The sequence below is a fragment of the Urocampus carinirostris genome, chromosome 9 (assembly GCF_059441175.1).
Source record: "Urocampus carinirostris isolate Australia breed hairy pipefish chromosome 9, RoL_Ucar_1.0, whole genome shotgun sequence".
Lineage (NCBI taxonomy): Eukaryota > Metazoa > Chordata > Actinopteri > Syngnathiformes > Syngnathidae > Urocampus > Urocampus carinirostris.
In genome coordinates, this window is record NC_142357.1 from 40,417,670 (window position 1) to 40,437,006 (window position 19,337).

General features: G+C 41.9%; 2 protein-coding genes across 3 annotated transcripts in view; one reads left to right on the forward strand and one right to left on the reverse strand.

Moving 5' to 3' along the window:
* LOC148360294 (uncharacterized) lies at positions 1–7,135 on the forward strand. The gene is made up of 2 exons (XM_088343875.1): positions 1–809; positions 5,989–7,135. The coding sequence occupies exons 1-2, from the start codon at positions 1–3 to the stop codon at positions 6,224–6,226; spliced, it is 1,047 nt and encodes a 348-aa protein (XP_088200001.1). The 3' UTR covers positions 6,227–7,135.
* Positions 6,275–19,337, reverse strand: part of mapk9 (mitogen-activated protein kinase 9) — a 26,951-nt gene continuing 13,888 nt past the window's right edge. Inside the window, exons 8-13 of one of the 2 annotated variants that reach the window (XM_088343873.1) lie at positions 16,546–16,728; positions 12,545–12,669; positions 12,411–12,474; positions 11,549–11,620; positions 11,348–11,476; positions 6,275–6,364 (exon numbers count right to left, since the gene is read on the reverse strand). In XM_088343873.1, the coding sequence (XP_088199999.1) occupies positions 6,354–6,364; positions 11,348–11,476; positions 11,549–11,620; positions 12,411–12,474; positions 12,545–12,669; positions 16,546–16,728 (584 nt within the window). In that variant the 3' untranslated portion in view covers positions 6,275–6,353. Of the gene's footprint in view, positions 11,477–11,548; positions 11,621–12,410; positions 12,475–12,544; positions 12,670–16,545; positions 16,729–19,337 lie in introns of both variants that reach the window. The other variant, XM_088343874.1, reaches the window with a different exon arrangement.

Below are 19,337 nucleotides of genomic sequence, written 5' to 3' on the forward strand. Positions count from 1 at the left end.
ATGGAAAGCGGAGTTGCGTACCCATCTGTAACCAGAACCTTTGGTCTTGGCAGCCCTCGGGCAGTCGTGGCCCCCGTGGCGGCTGAGCTTCCCGCAGGGTCACCTGGCGGATGTCCAGATCCTTTCAGCTGTGGAGGCTTGGGAGTACTGAAGCATGATCTGGGAATAAACAGAGCGAGAGGAGAGAGGGGGGATGAGCACTGGCGAGAAAAATCTCAACGGTATGACAGTCCCAGCCCGACGCCGAGTGAGGAGCACCAGAGCGAGTTGTCCTTTTATGAGAACATCTCTGGAGCTGAAACTGCAAGGACTGAGATGGAAGCTGACTTCAGGGGGCACCTCCAGGAAATGGTGTGGGATCCTGAGATGAGGGCGACTCGAGACTCGTTAAAAGTAAGTTTGGGGATCCAGGACCAAGAGAAACATCAGCGGGAGCCTATGCCAGAACCCTTATCAAGAAGTTTGGACCTCCAGAAGCAAGAAAGGAACTGGCAGGAACCTGAGCCAAAACTTTTATTAAGGAGCTCAGACGTCCAGAACCAAGACGGACATCCAGAACCTTTCATGACTAGATTTCTCCAAGAGGACCAAATCTTACAGCTGCAAGAATCAGACTCACCTCAGCAAGACCTCAAGTCGTCGTGGCTCCAAAGTGAAATGCAGAACCCTGAAGAACCTCACCGGGCTCCCAAGGTGCCCCCACCTCTCCCGTTGGCCGACCCCTCCGCCAGTGCACTCCGAAGCCTCCTCACCAACATTCAGCAGATCATGGTCCGACAACACCAAGCCTATGAGGCCCGGATCCTCAGGTAATTTCTCAAGATTTTAAGACTTAAAACCATATCTAAATGCGTTTCCACCAAGTGTGGAATTCCGAGGATCGCATTTATGTCCGCTGGGATTTCCAGGTCAGGCATTTCACCCCATCATCCTGTTTCCCTCAAAACATCTGCAATTTCACAGGCTACGTTTACAGCAGGCAATCATCGATTTATATTGAACAGAATGTGCAGATTTCCATGCTCTTAAACATACTGTGCCTTTAAGCGACAACTTGATGTCAGTGGGTACGTTTATAGGCAAGCAATAATCAATATTCATAATCTGATTCTCATGTATTTTTTTTCCTACTGCGCATATTAGCCTACTCTTGAATATACTGTTCCTTTAAGAGACCACTTGATAATGTATCTGGGTACGATTATATGCAGAGTATAGTCAATCTTCATTGTCACGGTTGCCATGGCGGTCAAATGGGACCTCCCGTGGGTGCCAGGTGCAGCTTGTTGACGGATTGGCTCCCTGTCAGTATTTAAACTTTGTCCTGTCAGTCCCCTTTTGTAGGTCAGGCTGCGAATCACCGTTTTTTCGCGGCAAAGCCCTTTTTCGCCTGTCCTGTGTTTTTGCTCTTGTTTTTCTCCCGCTACGATCTGTTTGATCTCGACCACGTCTCCTCTCCTCTCCTGGTTTTCGACTTTTTTTCCGTTGCCGACACCGCCATCGCTCGCCACGAAAGTGCCACTTCCGCGTCTGAGCAAACTACTCCCCGCGACCAGCGATCTCCGGATCGGGTGTGCGCTCCATTCCCTGCTTCCCAATAAGACTGTGAGAAACGTGACGCGAGTGGGTCCTGTCTCCGTTCTGGTTTTGACATTTCATAATCTGATTTTTATTCAGTTAACAACTTTCCCTGCTCTTACACAATCTGTATCTCTAAGGGACAACTTGATAATGTCACTTTCTACGTTTATTTTCATACCACATACGACAACTTTTTGGCCGACCGCATACTTTTCACTGCTCTTAAACGTGGTGTCAGTAACTTCAAAATATTGGACTTGCTGATGCCATCTTCTGGGTGAAATTCTCATTGCAGCCTCTGTCAAGCAGCTTGTATGGTTCGTGCACAGATGTGTCTCTCTTTGACGCGCTTGAATAAACTATTTTCATCTTTTGGGAGGTCTGGGTTGGCATTTAAACTGTAGTTGAAACGGTCCATTTCTTACTTTCACCATTTTCATCCCAGGTTAAAGCATAACCTCGAGCCCATGCATGAAATCACTCTTCTACCCTCTCTATCCCTCTCACCTCCTTTCCTCCGGCCTAATAAGTTTTGTGGCAGGAACACCGAAAATAATAGCAGATAGGCGCGGTGAAAATAAATATAGACATGCACTTTTGTATTCTATATCTCTTATTTTATTTTTTAACACGAGAATTTTGCTGGACTTAGATAGATAGATGTCTAGATAGATCTAGCTGTCTAGATAAATCGATAGATCTAGCTGTCTAGATAGGTATAGATGGATAGATAGATCTAGCTGTCTAGATAGATAGAGCTAGCTGTCTAGATAAATAGAGAGATCTAGCTGTCTAGATAGAAATAGATATATATAAATCTAGCTGCCTAGATAGAGATAGATAGATGTCAAGGTAGATGTCTAGATAAATAGATAGATCTAGCTGTCTAGATAGAAATAGATATAGATAAATCAACCGTGTAGATAGAGATAGATGGATCTAGCTGTCTAGATAGATATAGATCTAGCTGTCTAGATAGATATAGATCTAGCTGCCTGGATTTAGATAGATGGATCTAGCTGTCTAGATAGAGATAGTCAAGTCAAGTCATTTTTATTTGTATAGCCCTTAATCACAAAGAGTCTCAAAGGGCTTCACGGGTTATTACACACGAGCAGTTTAGGTTATTCATATGCTATAGAGTAGAAGTGAAGTGAAGTGATGAATAAACTATCTATCTTTGAACTCAGCAGGTCATTGTTAACGCATACTTAACGGGGAACATATCTCATTGTAACTTTTTAAGGACACCTCAAATAATGTACTCGACCGTGCTGTGCCTTTAAGAGAAAACTTGATAATCCACTGGGTATGTTTACATACAGACCATAATCCAATTGGAACAGAATATTGCCAGAACTGTATTTCCCGATACTCCTGGAAATTCTCTTTAATGGAGGCCACTCAAGGGCAATGCTAAAGAGTGAAAAGCAGTCGAAATGTTTTAAGGGATTCAATGAATGATCACCAAAATGCCTTATTTAAAGTAATTTCCTGGGTAATTGCTTGTATGGAAAAAGACTCAAGGCACAACGGGGGCGCGGTGTGCTAAATTGAGAGGCCATGCTACCGACCTGGTCCCAACGCATACCTTTTTACTAATATAGCCGGAGCAAGGCTAGCCAAAAGGTCAGGACAGAACGAGAACCGCCAGCAACAAAGAACAGATCTTTGTACATTTTAGATCGTGAAGGATTGAAACAAGACTATAATCGCAAAAAAAAAGGAAAGTTAGATTCTTTCTGGGGCAAGTTCTTCTATTATGCAGCAGCTAGGATCCATAAATAACATTGCTTTGGTGGCTATCTTCATTTAGCCGTGATCATCACTTTAAAAGATAATGCTGGATCATTTTGTAGCTAAAAACAATTCCTGGACCGTTGCTACTTATTGTAAATGTCACGGTTGCCATGGCGCCCAATTGGGCCCGCTCCCGTGGCGCCAGACAGATTGGCTTTCCTCCTATTTGAGCTCAGTGCTCTCACTCACCCTTTGTCAGTACGTCAACGAACCTCTTCCCCGCAAGACGTGGGTTTTGACTCGGTCTGGTTCCCTGCCTATGTTTCCTGTCCGGTATCGTTCCCGTCTGTTTTTGTCTTGTTTATTATTATCTCCAGTTTTCGTTCCCGTCTAGTTTGCCCTGTTTGATTTCGATATCCTGTTTTGATATCAATCCTGTCTGTCCCGTCCTGTTTGATATCAACCCCATGTGTCCGTGATCTGTTTGGGCAAATGGAATCGACCTGGTCGGTCTCTGGCTTCCTATCATTCCACGCCAGACTGCTGCCTAATGTGCATGACTCCCCATTTGCCGTAAAATAAAAGGCTTGTGTGAGAAACGTCACGCATTTGGGTCCTGATCCTGTTCCAGTTCATGACAGTAATGCTAGCTTTGTTGACACAACCGTAAGCCGCTAATGAAATTGTGTTTGCATTAATACCTAATGGTGAATGATACAAATTTGGATTCAAAAAGATGACTAAAACTAAACCCAAAAAGTAGACAAGTTTTCTAATGACAGATTTCTATTGGAGGTGGCTGATTCTTTGATATCCGCGACATCGTTTTAAAAAAAGAAAAAAAACCTCCTGTGTTTTTATGATTTGATGACAACACTTAGAAATACATATTGGTCAAAATCAGGAAAAGATACAATTATAATTTTAGCTTGTTTTCTTAAACAGTGTCTCGAAATATTTCATATCCTTTCATTTCCCTACAAACATAGAATCAATAGCTTTTTTTAAAATGTTTTGTTCATAAACACATACATCTATACGATATGAAGTTAATAATATAATGGTATTAATAATAGAGAATATTAATGTTATCACTCCCCAACCTGTTAAGACCCAACAGGTGGATTTTTGGCTAATCTAGCGGTAGCTCTTTAGCTGGTCAACTTTAAGCTAGCTCATTTTCAACAGAATAACAACACTTTAATAACCAAACCTAATATGAGTTTGAAAAAACGTTACTCAATAAACAGTTTTCCATAATTTGCTATAACAAGATAGAACTTTGAGTGCACCTCAAACAAGTGTAACTCATTTAAAAATGAAAAAAAGTAAGGAGAGTAAAAGTTGAAGCTTACCTATTTTTCACAGTTAAACTCCCGCTCAAATCAATCGACGTCACTTCCTGTTAAGGATTTTATGGAATTGTAGTCTTTTTAAGGAGGATGGGGAGTGGGGGCGCGATTGAGCACATTCTAACGGTTCCAATTACAATTGGGTAATGTAGAATTCAGCAAGTAAAATAGAAATTCAAAACATTTGATTGCATGATAAAATTAAGTTTAGTCCAACTTATTTAATTATTATAGAATATTCAGAATATATTCATTCCGGGTTCAATCGTGGCAGACCTTTCAAAGTGAATACGATCGAGGTGCATCCAGAAGTTCCAGTCAAATCCTGGTGTTAAAAGTGGTGGACTCTCCCTTTGGCTGATGTTAGGACATCTGGACCCTTGCCCAATAAATCATATCAGTGATTGAATCCTGGAAGGAGGGGCTTTGGAAAGTTTCCATGATTCGCTCCTCCAGGACCTCTGCAAGCTTCAGCGAGACCAGATCGTGCCCCCTCCTACCCTGACCCTACCCTGCACCAGTGCTGTCTAGCAATCAGACAGGATATGTTGTAGGCTTGGGTTTTGGGTGTTGCGGGGCTGGCAGTTCTCCCATAGCACTTTCCATGCAATTGGTTGGACTTGCTAGGGTGTCGCATGCAACATGCGACACCCTAGCAAATGAGGAAACTCAACCTTATATGTATATCAAATACATACATTATATGTATACGGAATGGGGTTTCTAGTTTGTAGAAATTCACCTGATATGGCTGGTCATGGAACAGATTACTGACCAAGTATCAAAAAGGCTGCCGGGATTTGTTTTGATTACTCAGGTTGAAATTGATCTGCTCCAGGCAAACTCTCCACTCTCCTCCTCTATCAACCGTTTTGACAGGATTGTTACTCTCAGAGATTTTCTAGACATGTTCTTACTCACTTATTTTTTTCAAACGGCTAACACTCCATCTCTGTTTTGCTCCAATTCCGTTTCTGGCCTGTGATTTGATGGTTGCCACACGTGGATGGCTGTAATACCGATGCCTGAGAGATAATCCATTGTGGGAAGTTGCTACCATCTTTTGGGTGTTTTGAAGAACAATGATTGAATTTTATTGAAATCAAGGGTTCTATCTTCAACAACTGTTGGATTTTCTCATGAATCCAACAGTCGTGGAGTAACAGTAAATAAAAAAGTGCTTGCCGAACTGGGGCGCCGGCGCCCCCATGGTAATAAGGGCTCCATTGCTAAACTTGAGGAAATATTGCAATGAAAGAATATTCCTAACATAACTGATCCGTCTTTGATGGCATTCCCCTGTCTTTTCCCTCAGCCTGGAGGAGAGAAACAAGGAGCTGGAGGCAGAAGTGGTCCTGTTAGAAAGCAACCTTTCCCGGCAGCGCGACTGGTACCGAGCCGTGCAAGCCAAAATCAAAGAGTCGGAAAAAGAACGCGCCGCCGCCGAGCTACGCAACTCCTCGCTGCAGGAGGACATGGAACAGTTCTTCGACACCTTCGGCGATCTGAACAACGAGGCCAAGAAAACGGAGAGCATCATCAGGAGTTTTTGAAAGAGAAAAAGAAGCTACTTACCTGTAATCAACAATCGGAACACAATATGTTGTTGTATGTAATTTTAATCTCTTCCTCGATAGAACATTCCCTCGGTTTCTTTTGGGAAAGGTTTCAATGGTGAGTTCATGAAAAATCTGGAAAAAAATACGTACATGAAAGCTGTTGAGCTGCATTAGCCAAATATTTGGTGACTGGACACATTTTTTTCTCTCGGTGTTATCAGAAAGCAAATATCATTCTTTCAACATTTTTCACTAATGTCCCCTTTCGAGGTCAACATTTCTTCTGCTAGTACATACAACTTGAAATCAATTTGACTAAATTCCGCCGAAAAAGTGATTGTGCAGGATAACAATGTAAAATGATGTGCAAAACTATTGAGTAGGGATGTCCCGATACAACATTTTCTCTCCTGATACCGATATCACCTGGGAATATACATGCTCCCTTATTTTTCTAATTAGTCCAATTCTGGTTCTTGAGTCATTTCTGGATAACATAATGAACTTATCATTCTTAAAAAAAAAACATAAATAAAGTTCGCTTCATTTGAATGACTGAGTTTAGTACTTTTCTTTTTGATTCAAAAAATAAATATAAATAATATTATTATTTGTTAACCTGGACGGATCTCGGTTAAACCAAGGAACAAAATGGAGTCCATTCCTGCACAAAACCTGAAAGAAACAAGGTTTGCCTTCTGTGTTTTGTACCAGGCTGTAGGGGACTGGTTACCAACAACTTCTTATACATTCTGTAACTGTTAACTTCCATCCATACATACATTCATCCATTATCAGCACCGCTTATCCTCAGTAGGGTCGCGGGGGTGCTGGAGCCCATCTCGGCCATTGTCAGGCATTGGGCAGGGGACATCCTGAACTGGTTTCTTTTCGATTTTTAAAGAAATAATATTATTATTTGTTAACCTGGACAGATCTCAGTTAAACCAAGATAAGGAACAAAATGGAGTACATTCTTTCACAAAACCTGAAAGTAACAAGGTTTGCCTTCTGTGTTTTGTACCAGGCTGTAGGGGACTGGTTACCAACAACTTCTTATACATTCTGTAACTGTTAACTTTTATCCATCCATCCAGTATCTGCTCCGCTTATCCTCAGTAGGGTCGCGGGGGTGCTGGAGCCCATCCCAGATATCTCGGGCAGTGGGCAGGGGACACAGGGACAAACAACTCACTCACTCATTCACACCTAGGGACAATTTAGACCGGCCAATTAACCTAATATTCATGTTTTTTTGGGGGGGAATGTTGGAGGAAATCCACGCAAGCACTGGGAGAACATGCAAACTCCACACAGGAGGTTCGATCTCATGACCCAAGAATTGTGCCGCACACGCGCTCACCACTGCGCCTCGTGCTGCCCCTAACTGTTAACTTGAAATGATAAGACGAAGTTGTACAGTAACATCCTAGATGGTCACTTAAATCCTCCTGAACAAAACATGAAAGTATGACTTGCAATCATGACTTTTTCCTCACGAAACATTTTTGCCGAAATGAATTTCCGTGCAACATCCCCCGGTGTGTTGTTCAGTTTGTGGCTGATGTCGTCTTGGAATGGTAAAAAAAAAAGAAGAAAAGTTGTGTGTGTGCAAAAAGAGAAAGAAATAAAGTGCATACATTTGCAAGGAAAAACTTATCAACATCATAAAAGCAGATCTGTGAGTTCACGGGATATAATATTCCGATTTGATGTATTGTACACATTGCTTTTCTAGAGCAGTATTTTTCAACCACTGTGCCGCAGAGCATTGATCAATCGTCGTACTGTGCCTGTGCGGTCTAGCGATAGCCATCTTTCATTTGGATTTACTTTTACCGGAGATGCAACGGCACCGACTGCTGATGGGCCGTGGGATTTCTTTTTTTTTTTTAAAGAAAGGTTGAAAAACATTGTTCTAGACGAATTACACAACAAATGTGGAGCAATTGCAATGAATATACATATCCACAGGCAGAATTTTTTTTGAATGAAACACTTTTTGCAATGAATCTGCTCTACAACCACAATGTGAGTCTTGACATACAATATTTTACATGAAAGAAATAATGCGACCACAGAGAAAAAATACAGAGGGATGAATCTAAACAAGTGCAAATTATATCACAATCACTGGTGGTGTAAAAATACTTCATTCATCTAAATAAAATAAGATTGTTTTAAATAACAGGTAAAACTACTACAAAAGCCCAAATGACTATTTTGCAAAGGTAGCTCGTCCCGCATGGTGCTTCTAGCATTTACCGGACACACCTAAGCCCTGCCTATGTGAGTGTTGGTGCAGTGATGCTCGCTTTGTCTTTTTTTTACCCACTGTTTCCTTCTCTAGCCATTCATGTTGGCTGCAGGCTACGGCTCACACTTAGCTAATCCTGCTTGGTATTCCACAGCTTGTCATGCAAATGAATGTTGCAGAGTCCTGTTATTCAGGTATCCTCCACTTACTTCCCCACGGTTTCCTTCTCTAGCCACTTCGGCTTGCCACTTGGCTGCAGACTATGGCTCACAGTTAGCTGCTCCTTGCTTGGTCTTCAACAGCTTGTCATGCAAATGAATGTTGCAGAGTCCTGTTATTCAGGTATCTTCCACTTACTTCCCCACGGTTTCCTTCTCTAGCCACTTCGGCTTGCCATTTGACTGCAGGCTACGGCCCACTGCCATCCACTATTGTTCACGTTAGCAGCTCCTGCTTCATCATAGTGTCACCCGCCTTTTACTGCCCATGCAAGCGGACATTGAGTTATCAGTTTCAGGCATCTTGCGCATTTTTTCTGGTTTCCTTCTCTAGCCACTTATTTCAGCCACCTGGCTACAGGCTTCGGCTCACTGCTATTTTTTCTATTAACTTCTCCGTGTAATTGAAACTTGCTTCATCCTTCAATGTCGGTCACATCTACAACTTGTCATGCAAGCGAACAGGTTTCGTGATTCCGATATCTTCTACTTTTCCCACTGTTTCCTTCTCGAGCCACTCATGTTAGCCACTTAGCTGCAGAATTTGACGTCCCGCTAGCTTCTATTATTTTTAATAGCCTCTCTGTGTAAATAAAACTTGCTTCATGTTTCAGTGTCACTTGCCTTCCCTAGCTGCTTATGTAAGCTAATGTCACTAAGTTCTGCGATTTAGTCATCTGGCCTTTTTTTCTCAGTTTCTAATTTTAGCCACTTATGATAGCCACTTGGCTGCTTGTTATTATTCGCTGATATTGTTTATGTAAGCTGCTCCTTTAGAGCCACTTGCCTTCCCCAACTGTGTTCCATGAACCGGGCATCCGAGGCTTTTCAGCACTGTTTCCTTCTCTAGCCACTCATGTCGCCAAGTTTTGTGATTCAGGCCTACGATCCCTGAAAAATTCTGCTTTGCTGTTGCAATCATTTACTTGCCTTTTTAGTAGTGAATTTATATACTATTTTACACCGTTTCATCTTACATAAAGTCAAATATACTTGTTCTAAAATCAGACTTCAGTGTTTGAGGGCAAACTCTGAGAGAAGGCTGTCGTAAAAACACCTCTGCTTGTGAATGTGTCTTTGGTTTCTGTTTGTGTAGATAACAATGACTTACCACCTCGCCTGGGGGCAGGGGCGATGACCTATCACCCCTTCTCCCAATTGTTCAAAGGACGATTGGGAAAATTGCATCAACACAGCGCGGACTAATCAGCCAGAGGCTTGATCATGGGGCGTGGACAGTTCATCCCATGTGTCATAAAAGGGGCAACCCGGAAGCCCCCGTCGTCTCCTGCACACAATTGTAAAATTGGCACAGGCAGAGACCTGATTTGTTAAACTCTGATTCGGCTAAATAAATTCAAATGTGGACTATACTCGGCTCAATAGCTTCTCCGGCTTTTGGACATGCTCCAACTGTAAGGGTTTGGAGAAGACACGTGAAGTGTCATGGAGTCAGATGTCAGTTTAAGAAATGTTAAAACCTGACAGTAGCTTCTCCTTTTAAAGTTGACGACGTACACAATCTCTGACCAACTCCAGTAATGGGCTCTTTCCAGCTGTTTCAGGGGTATCCAGTCTTGTCTTTTGTTATAGCTTGCGGGGATTAACACTCGCTTTCATGTAAGGTTGATAGCAAGGAAATGTGAAATTAAGCTTTCAAATGTTGCTAAATGGAATCCTTTGGGCTTCTGTAGTGAGTCTCCTTTTAATGCACATGTTTTAGCTCCATTTTAAGCGACAACGAGCTTTCGTGGAGAACTATTAACGTCTGTGGTCTGCATTTGGTGCACTTCCTGCATTCATGTGATGAAAGTAAACTTCTTGTTTCAACATCATATTCGCTACAAAAATAAAACTATTGAAATACAACAATAATGACCAAACCGCGTGTGCTCCTGGTAAATCAATGCATGCACTATCCACCAAAATACAGGGTTCGTACATTTTTCATGGCCAAATTCAAGCACTTTCAAGGACTTTTAAAGCCAATTTTCTAATTTCTCCAGTACCATTAAAATATCCACAAATATAGCTGCGATTTACATATGCGATTTTTAATCTTGCGTCTGCATTTATCAATATTTTTAGATGTTGAGTAAATCCTAAATATACATTATTTGTGGATCTGAACAGTTCGTGTTTGAAGATTTTGGAGAGTGATATGTAGCTTACATTTTCAGTTGCAGGAAGTTCTTCCCATTAGAATTTAGCACTAGAAAACACTACTTCAATTGCATGGCCATTAAAAGAAATGGATACATAATATCCGCACTAATACATTTCATAGTGCCCTGTTTGAGTGTAGCAACCCATAGATGCGACATTGGTCAACACCATACAAACTCATGCAGCTGCCGTTAATCACAAGAAAAAAATCAATCGCAAAGCCACCAGAGAGCAGCGTCGGTGTCATTTTAAGCCGACTTGTTGTGGAACACGGCAACGATTGCAAGCATTGACAAGCATTTAACCCCAGCGCTTTTCAAGCACCTGTACGAACCCTGAAAATAGAACAAACGGCATGGCGCGCGTTTTGATCGCTAAGCTGCAGTCCCGACCTGGTTTTTGTGCGCGTGCGTTCCGCTACTTGGAAGAAAAGAAACGATGGCGAAAGGAGGAAGACGGACGGCGCTCACTGACTGTCGTCCAGGGGCCCGGTGAGGGTATCGATGCTGCTGCTATCCGTATCGGAGGCCAAAGTGTGCTCCGTGGACATGGACGAGATGTCGTTGGCCGAGGACGATTGCGAGGCCGAACGGGACGCCGCCTCTGAGGAGTCATCAGAAAGTAGATTTCATTAGAAGGCTCGCCTTGGAATGAATTGCTTACAAGGGACCTTACCTGAGCAGTCCTCTTTCGTAACACCGTTCTTATTCCTTTCCTCCCAGTCGATCACCTCTTCATAAATGAGCTCTGAGAATAAACAAAAAAAACATTTTACACACATAACCTTTTATAATAGTCTCTTTTCTGGTTTAAATAAAAACGATTAAAATAAATCGTAAAATAGTTATTATAATAATATTTCGAATCAAAATGTATAGTTCTGCGGATTAAGAAAATGCTCATTTATAGTCTATACAACGGGTCAGGTGTATCGACATTTCGTTCTGTGTACATTGTTACAAAGGAAATTATTATTATTATTATTATTATATTTACTTGTTATTTAATCAAAAATAATGATTAAAACAGATTGTAAATAATAAATAATTATATTTCCTGGTTAAATTTTTTGTTTTACTAAAAATTCATTTTGTTCATTTTAAGTTCATATTTTCTTTGTCTTTTATAAAAGAAATATTAAAATAATAAAGTAGAAAATAAATTAAATGATCAAATTTCCTACTCAATTTTTTTTTTCTTTTGGCTTATTTTAAGTAACTTTTTTATTTGTCAAAAATAATTGGCAAATTATTCAATGATATAATTTAAAATAAATAGTCCCCTTTAACACACAATTTTGGCCATTTTAAGTATTGTTTTTTATACTAGAAAAAAGGGTTTTAAAACCCAGTTAAATAAGAAGAAATAAGAAAAATCGAAAGTAAATGTGAGAATTGCAGTACATTTTTCAATATTTTCTGCAGAAAATACTTATTTCTGCAGAAAAAGGTGTCTTGTCGAAATAAAACAATTTAAAAATAGCTTTTAGCAAATGAAGTCATTCCTAACCGCTCCACTAGAGGACAGTGCATCCTACCTTTCCATTGCTCGATGCTGTGCTCTCTCTCTTCTAGCTGCTTGTCCGAAATTTGGGGAGGAGGCTGAGGGGCCAAATGAAACATGACAGACTAGAAACACTCTATCTTCGGGTGGGGAAGGCGCAGGCCTTACCGCATCAGCCTCGGCAGGGTCGTACCACATGTGGATGTAAGGGTGGTTGAGGGCTTCCTCCACTGAAATGCGGCACTCGGGGTCGATCACCAGCATTTTCGACAACAAGTCTCGAGCTTGACTCGCTGTCACGGCCACGGGAGAAAAAAGAAATTGGGATTAATAGCGATGCATCGTCTATTGTTCTCAAACAGAGCTCTGAACCTTGACTGGATCAAAAATCTAGGTGTGATCCTAATTTTGATTCCAATTCGTTGCTTCAGTTGGATGTGGAAAATACGACGAGAATAGCTTTCTTCCACCTTGGTAATATATGCATATTACATCTCAGTTTGATGACTGTAAGGTACTGTATTGCTCTCTGGTCTTCTGAGACTTTTGACAAAGACAAGAACGTTTGACCTTAAGCTAACTTGCACTGGCTCCCGGTTCACTTAAGATGTGACTGTAAGGTTCTCCTACTAACATATAAATGTTTGATGCACGTGTGCTTTTCATCTCTCCTAATTGATTTCTCCCTTTTGAAGGATTTTATACATTTGACTATAAAGGATTTTATACGATTGAATACAAGTTACATTTATTGAGTGCAATGAAGATTTTCACCGAGCAGGCTATAGTTCAATGACAGGTCGCGCCGTTCCGAATGCAGAATATTTTGTCTAGTACTGTTGATAACAGGACTTAAGAAAAAGGCCCTGATGACGTAGAAACGCTCAGTGTTGTTTTGGTTAATTCCAGACATTGCGACGCTCTTCTCCGAGGTGGCGGAGCCCGGGGGGCTTTATTGGCGCGCCCATGGGAGGAGTCGGCGCGCCGTTGTGCAGGGAGAGGATGGCCAATGAGATCAAGGCTGTCTCAGTAGAGTGGATAACCCTGAATCTTGATTGCATAGATTCAAAAAGATTGTTCTCGGATATGAAATCATTCAGCTGCTGTGCCACAACTTTTTCAAGTACTTTAGAAAGAAACGCTAGGTTTGACACAGGTCTATAATTACAAAAGCTTTCTGGATCAAGGTTGGGTCGTTTCAGTGTAGGGTTAATAACAGCGGCCTTAAAAGCTGATGAAACTACACCTGAGGAGTGATATGTTCATAATATTTAGAACTGAAGGTCCAAGGACCCCAAAAAGACCTTTAATCAGCTTTATGCCAATCTCATACTTTCCTTTTCCTGTCTTTTTCCGACTGCCTGGTTGGTGGTGAAATTAGGGAAAAGGATGTATCGGGATGAGTCGGTGGATCAGCACCTTGACCTGAAGCATGTCATCATCTTCATGGACCAGCTAACTGAATTGGGAAGCTGCGTCGTTGCTGTCCTGGACTTTTTCGACAATTTTTACATTTTACCTATGTTTCTTTTCTTGATGTTCACTACGTTTTGTGTGTCGTTACCTAATGCAACATCTATTGTGGGCTGGTCATCCTGGAAGTGTGATGACCACTTGTGAGGCCCTTTCTCAAGGTTAGTTTTTCCTTGCCTTCAGGAGGTTATAGATCAGGAGATGTAATTGTGGCCTGTGCAGTTCTTTGAGATTAAGGGCATCACATATTTGTGACACAGTTATCATCCCGATAGAGAAAAAAAAGCCAATTATCACTTGACAACATTCTTTGATATCAAATCATCTGACACTACTTGTTAAATTATAAGCTTCTTATTAGAATATACTCTCATTTTCTATAGTAGTAGCAAAATTAGTCGTGTCTCCTCTCACCTCTTCATAATGTGCGTGAGGCTTCGGAGAATGTATTATTAGCAAATCATCCCAATCAGGAAATGTCACTTATAAAAATCATGAATCTATGTTTCTTAGCTGAGACATGTGTGCCATTCAGTATTAGAGCACTTGAATAATGTTAAGAAGTATATATTTTCACATAACGACCACACCCACAATCATTTTCTGCAATATCTATTAGTCAGTGGTATGGTTCTCATACATGCATCTTGGCATTACTATATGGTTCTTACTGACAAACAAAGTAAGTACAGTATTGATTATTGCCACTTATTGATTAGGTCAAGGTTTTTTTCTCCTAGATACAAGTCTTTCGAGATGCGTTTACCAATGCTGTAGAATACAATTGTAACTGTTAAAACAAATAAAGACACACATAAAAATAATTCGACTTTGCACATCCATCCATTAACTTTCGCTTATCCGGGGTCGGGTTGCCAGCGAAGCCCAAACCTCCCTATCCCCAGCCACTTCTTCCAGCTCATCCAACAGGATCCCGAGGCGTTCCCAGGCCAGCCTAGAGACATAGTCTCTCCAGCGTGTCCTGGGTCGTCCCCGGGGCCATCTGCCGGTGGGACATGTCCGGAACACCTCCCTTGTCAGATGCCCGAGCCACCTCAACTGGTTCTTCACCACGACGGACCGGTACAGGGTCCGCATGACCCTCACTGGAGAACTAGACCCCAAGATACTTGAACTCCTCCACTTGGGGCAAGATCTCATCCCCAACCCGGAGGGAGCATGCCACCCTGTTCCGGCTGAGTCTCATGGTCTCGGACTTTAAAGGTGCTGATCTTCATCCCGGCCGCTTCAAACTCGCCTGCGAATCCCTCCAGTGAGAGCTGAAGTTCACGGCCTAAAGAAGCCAACAGCACCACAGAGATGCAATGCTGAAGCCCCCAAACCGGACCCCTTCCCCACCAAGGCTGTGCCTTGAAATTCTCTCCATAATAGTTATGAACAGAATCGGTGACAAAGGGCAGCCCTGGCGGAGTCCAACTCCCACTGGCAAACATTTTGCGCATGTGTTTTTATGTATATTTTCTAGATATAGCAGGATAGAGGTAGGGCGCTCGTCTTGAGATCAGGAGGTTGCAGGTTCGATTCCCGGCTCCTCCGTGTTATATGTGGAAGTGTCCTTGGGCAAGACACCGAATCCCTAATGCCCCTAATAAGCAAGTACTTTAAAAATGCGCATTTTTATCTGAAATATAGACATTTTCAGTTGCGTGCCGTGTGATTTAGAGGCTTTAACGTTAGGCTTTACGTGGGTTTTGTGTCAGTGTGTGTTTGCACGGCGCCTCGCAGGAGAGATCGGTGTTTTAACCCAGCCAACAAAACACACACGCGCGATAAATGAACAAATCCTGACGGCTCCCCCAGCTAAAAAAATCTCGTTCTTTCCAGATGACTGGGGCTTTGTGCAAAATAAATGATCGTCGAGTTTGTGCATTATGCCCCGAGAGCGTTGTACCTCCCACATCAAGCGTTACACGTCATTACAAGACGAAACATGAACATGAATTCAAGGATGAGTCCGACATGGCGGAGACATTAAAACGTGCTGTGTCCAGGTACGGCAAACAAACACAGACCCTGAAGACCTTTGTCACTGCTAAAAACACCACCACTGTAGCAAGCTATCACATTGCTCACTGCATAGCAAAGCACAGAAAACCATTGACTGATGGCGAATATTTTAAAGAAGCCTGTGTGTGCACGCGTGTGTGTGCATATGAGCGCGAGCGTGCCTTCTGCTTTGCTGCTGTTATTTCAAGTTTTTATATTTTCTGCAACGAGATATCATTGATGAATGGTATGGTAGCTGTCCATAGTTATACGATTAAAATGTAGATCCATCTTTTACATTTGGACTGGTGTAAAATGACAGCTCTGTTGGATATTAAAAAATATGTTGTGCGAGTCATTTATCTTGGTGGCACACTGATTTACAATAAAATTTGAAAGTGGCACTCCACACCGAAAACGTTGCTGACCCCTTATATAGAGTATTGGAATCAGTAGGAAGCAAGAGTCAACGTGCATCCAGAGTTATTCCAGAAGCAAAGAAACCACTCAGGTTTAAGTGGGCTGAGAAGTTCCCCTAAAGGTGCTGTCGGCAAAAACGCCCGGATTTATCTTTTTCAAAGCCCATTATTCTTCTAGTAGATAAACAGCGCATCATTATAGCAAGCCGACCCAAACAGCGTTTCTGCTAGCAGCCTCCTAAAATCTAAAACAAAAGGAATCAATCTTACTCTTCAGCTTGTCGTTTTCCGATTCGGAAGGAAAGGCCCAGTCGGGGAAAAGCTCTGCGAAACTGAGGCCGGGATACTGCGGCTTGTTCATCACGTAGTTTCTCACCGTCTCCATCAGACGGTTCATAAACTCAAAACTGGGCGTGCCCAAGACTTCGATGACTTTGTTCCATTGGTCGATGTCTGGAGCAGAAACTTGTTAGGGAAAATAGATTCATGTAAAGCGGACCCTCCGGATTTGACTACTCTTAGGTCCCAGGAATGGCAGTGATGCTAAAGGGAGAAGCAAAACATGATCACAGTGGAAACGAAGCTTGCGATCATAAAGATGACGATGGTCAAGGCGTCATTACATTCGCCAAGGAATATGGCATTGACCAATTGACAATCGGAATAATGACTAAGAATAAAGAGGTAATTAGAGCAACTGAGTCTTCTAAGACAATCCTCGGATTCATCAAAGCACTGCTTTAAGTGGCATTTAGATTGAATAAACACTGTTTATAATATTCAATCAATTCAAAGTGTGCGTGTTGAACAAATCATGACATCTACAGACTAAATGTAGTGACCTTCACCGAGTTTTATGGTCTGTTTCACTCCTAGAATATAATTAACTGTCATAGTGCCCCCTTTTGGTCACTGGGGAAGTTATGTTTGGCAACCCCCAGAGTTTACAACCTGTGGCTCAGGAGCCACATGCGGCTCTCAAGCGCTGCCGAGTGGCTTTCGGGCACTTTTCCAAAAATATTTACAAATTGAAAAAAGATGGGGGGTGTCACGGTTGCCAGGGTGCCCAATTGGCCCCGCCCGTGGGGCACCAGCTGCGGCTCGTTGACAGATTGGCTTCCCTTCTATTCAAGCTCAGTGCTCTTACTCTCCGTTTGTCAGTCCTTCAACGAACCTCTGCCCCGCAAGACGTGGGTTCTGACTTGGTCCCGTTTCCTGTACAGTATTCATCCCGTTTATTTTGTCCTGTTTAATATCGGGTTTAAGTTTCATTCCCGTCTATTCTTTTGTCCTGTTTATTATTCTCTCCAGTTTTCGTTCCCGTCTAGTTTGTCCTGTTTAATTTCGATATCCTGTTTCAACATCAATCCTGTCTTTTCCGTTCTGTCCGGTATCGACCCCGTCAGTCCGATATCTGCTCAGGCAATTGGTATCGATCACGTCGGTTTATGGCTTCCTGTCTTTCCACGCCAGACCGCTGCCTAACGTGCGTGACTCCCCATTTCCCGTAAAATAAAAGGCTTGTGCGAGAAACGTCACGCATTTGGGTCCTGATCCCGATCCGGCTCTTGACAGGGGGGAATTATATTTTCTTTTAATATGGTTTTCGTACGAGGACTAATGCACACAAAAATCCAATTTCCAATGCTGTAAAAATGTGTAAAATAATAAATTTCAACTACTTTGCCGCATTTCTCCTGTGCTTGTTTTCTTCTCTCTTGCGTTTCCTGTGTCGGAGGCTCCAACTCGGAGTCGAGCGTAGCACAAGTTCCGCCCCTCTTAAAGGGCCAGCATCACGATGTAATTCAACCTCTTGCTACAGCTCCAATTGAAACACAAAATACATATTAAATGGTTAAGAATACACTTCTGACATAGGCACTTTTTAGTGACAAAGTAGAGTGACTCCTGATTTTTGTCAGTCTATATTTCTAATGACTCTTAGGGATATTATTTGTGTTTTGCTGCTCAGGCCCAAGGATTGGTGCTTTGATTTGGTATCGAAAGAGAGAGAAGGGGATGCTGCTGCGTTTTACCCATGCACTAACTCGTGACATTCGTTGAGAAATTAAACTTAAATTGTATTAAATTGATTTTATTCAGCTTTTCAAAAGGCTGCCGTTTTAGCTTTATGAAAACATACTGCGTTATATTGTACTGTTTTTGGATTTCTTTATTGCTTTTCTTTGATTCTATCAATGCAAAGACACATATCGTAATTTATTAATGATGTAATGACGTTAAACTTGAGGTGGTATCCTTCAAAACAGTAGTCACGTGTTGCATCATTCTTCTCAGGATGTGCTAAATTCAACTTAGTCATAAAGATAGTAGGCTAATTACGCTCATATAGATACATACAGGAGGTGTTTATTATAAGGCTTACATAATGTTTTTTAATGCAGCACCAGACAAGTTTTACCCCGTCCAATATGGCTCTTTTAACATTTTGGCTTGCTGACCCCTGGGCTACCCAGTCACTTCAAAACTCTCTCATTTAGAAAAAGACCAAAATATGCAACTGTATATACCAGGGGTAGGGAATCTATGGCTCGGGAGCCATATATGTCTCCGAAATCAAATGTAACTATTGCACATCTCTCGGTGGCATTCCAAAGTCAACTGATTTCATCCCGATTTTTTTCTTCATATAAAGCCGAAGTAACTTCTTGCAGAAGTTCGAAAAGAAACCATTTCAACTGATCAATCAAAACGCTGGCAAAGGACTTTGATTGGGTGAGCAGTACAGGTGGGCGGATCCCTTCCTTCTCTCTCTCTTTCGCTCAGTGCAGTCTACACCCAAAGTGAATAGGACGATATGCTTATTGTTTGCAGTCATTGGTGACATTTTTACGAAAGAACTTTGCATGCACATTGTTTTGAAATCGTTATTGAGGACAAATTTCATGGAAAAAAATGGCCTCAACACTCTTAACTGAAGGTGGACGACAAATTGTAAATTGCATATTGACATTGATTTGGGACACAGGATTTGGCATTATTTTCCATTTCATACATTTGATGAAATCATCAAATGACACTCAGTGAAATCAAATGAGCTG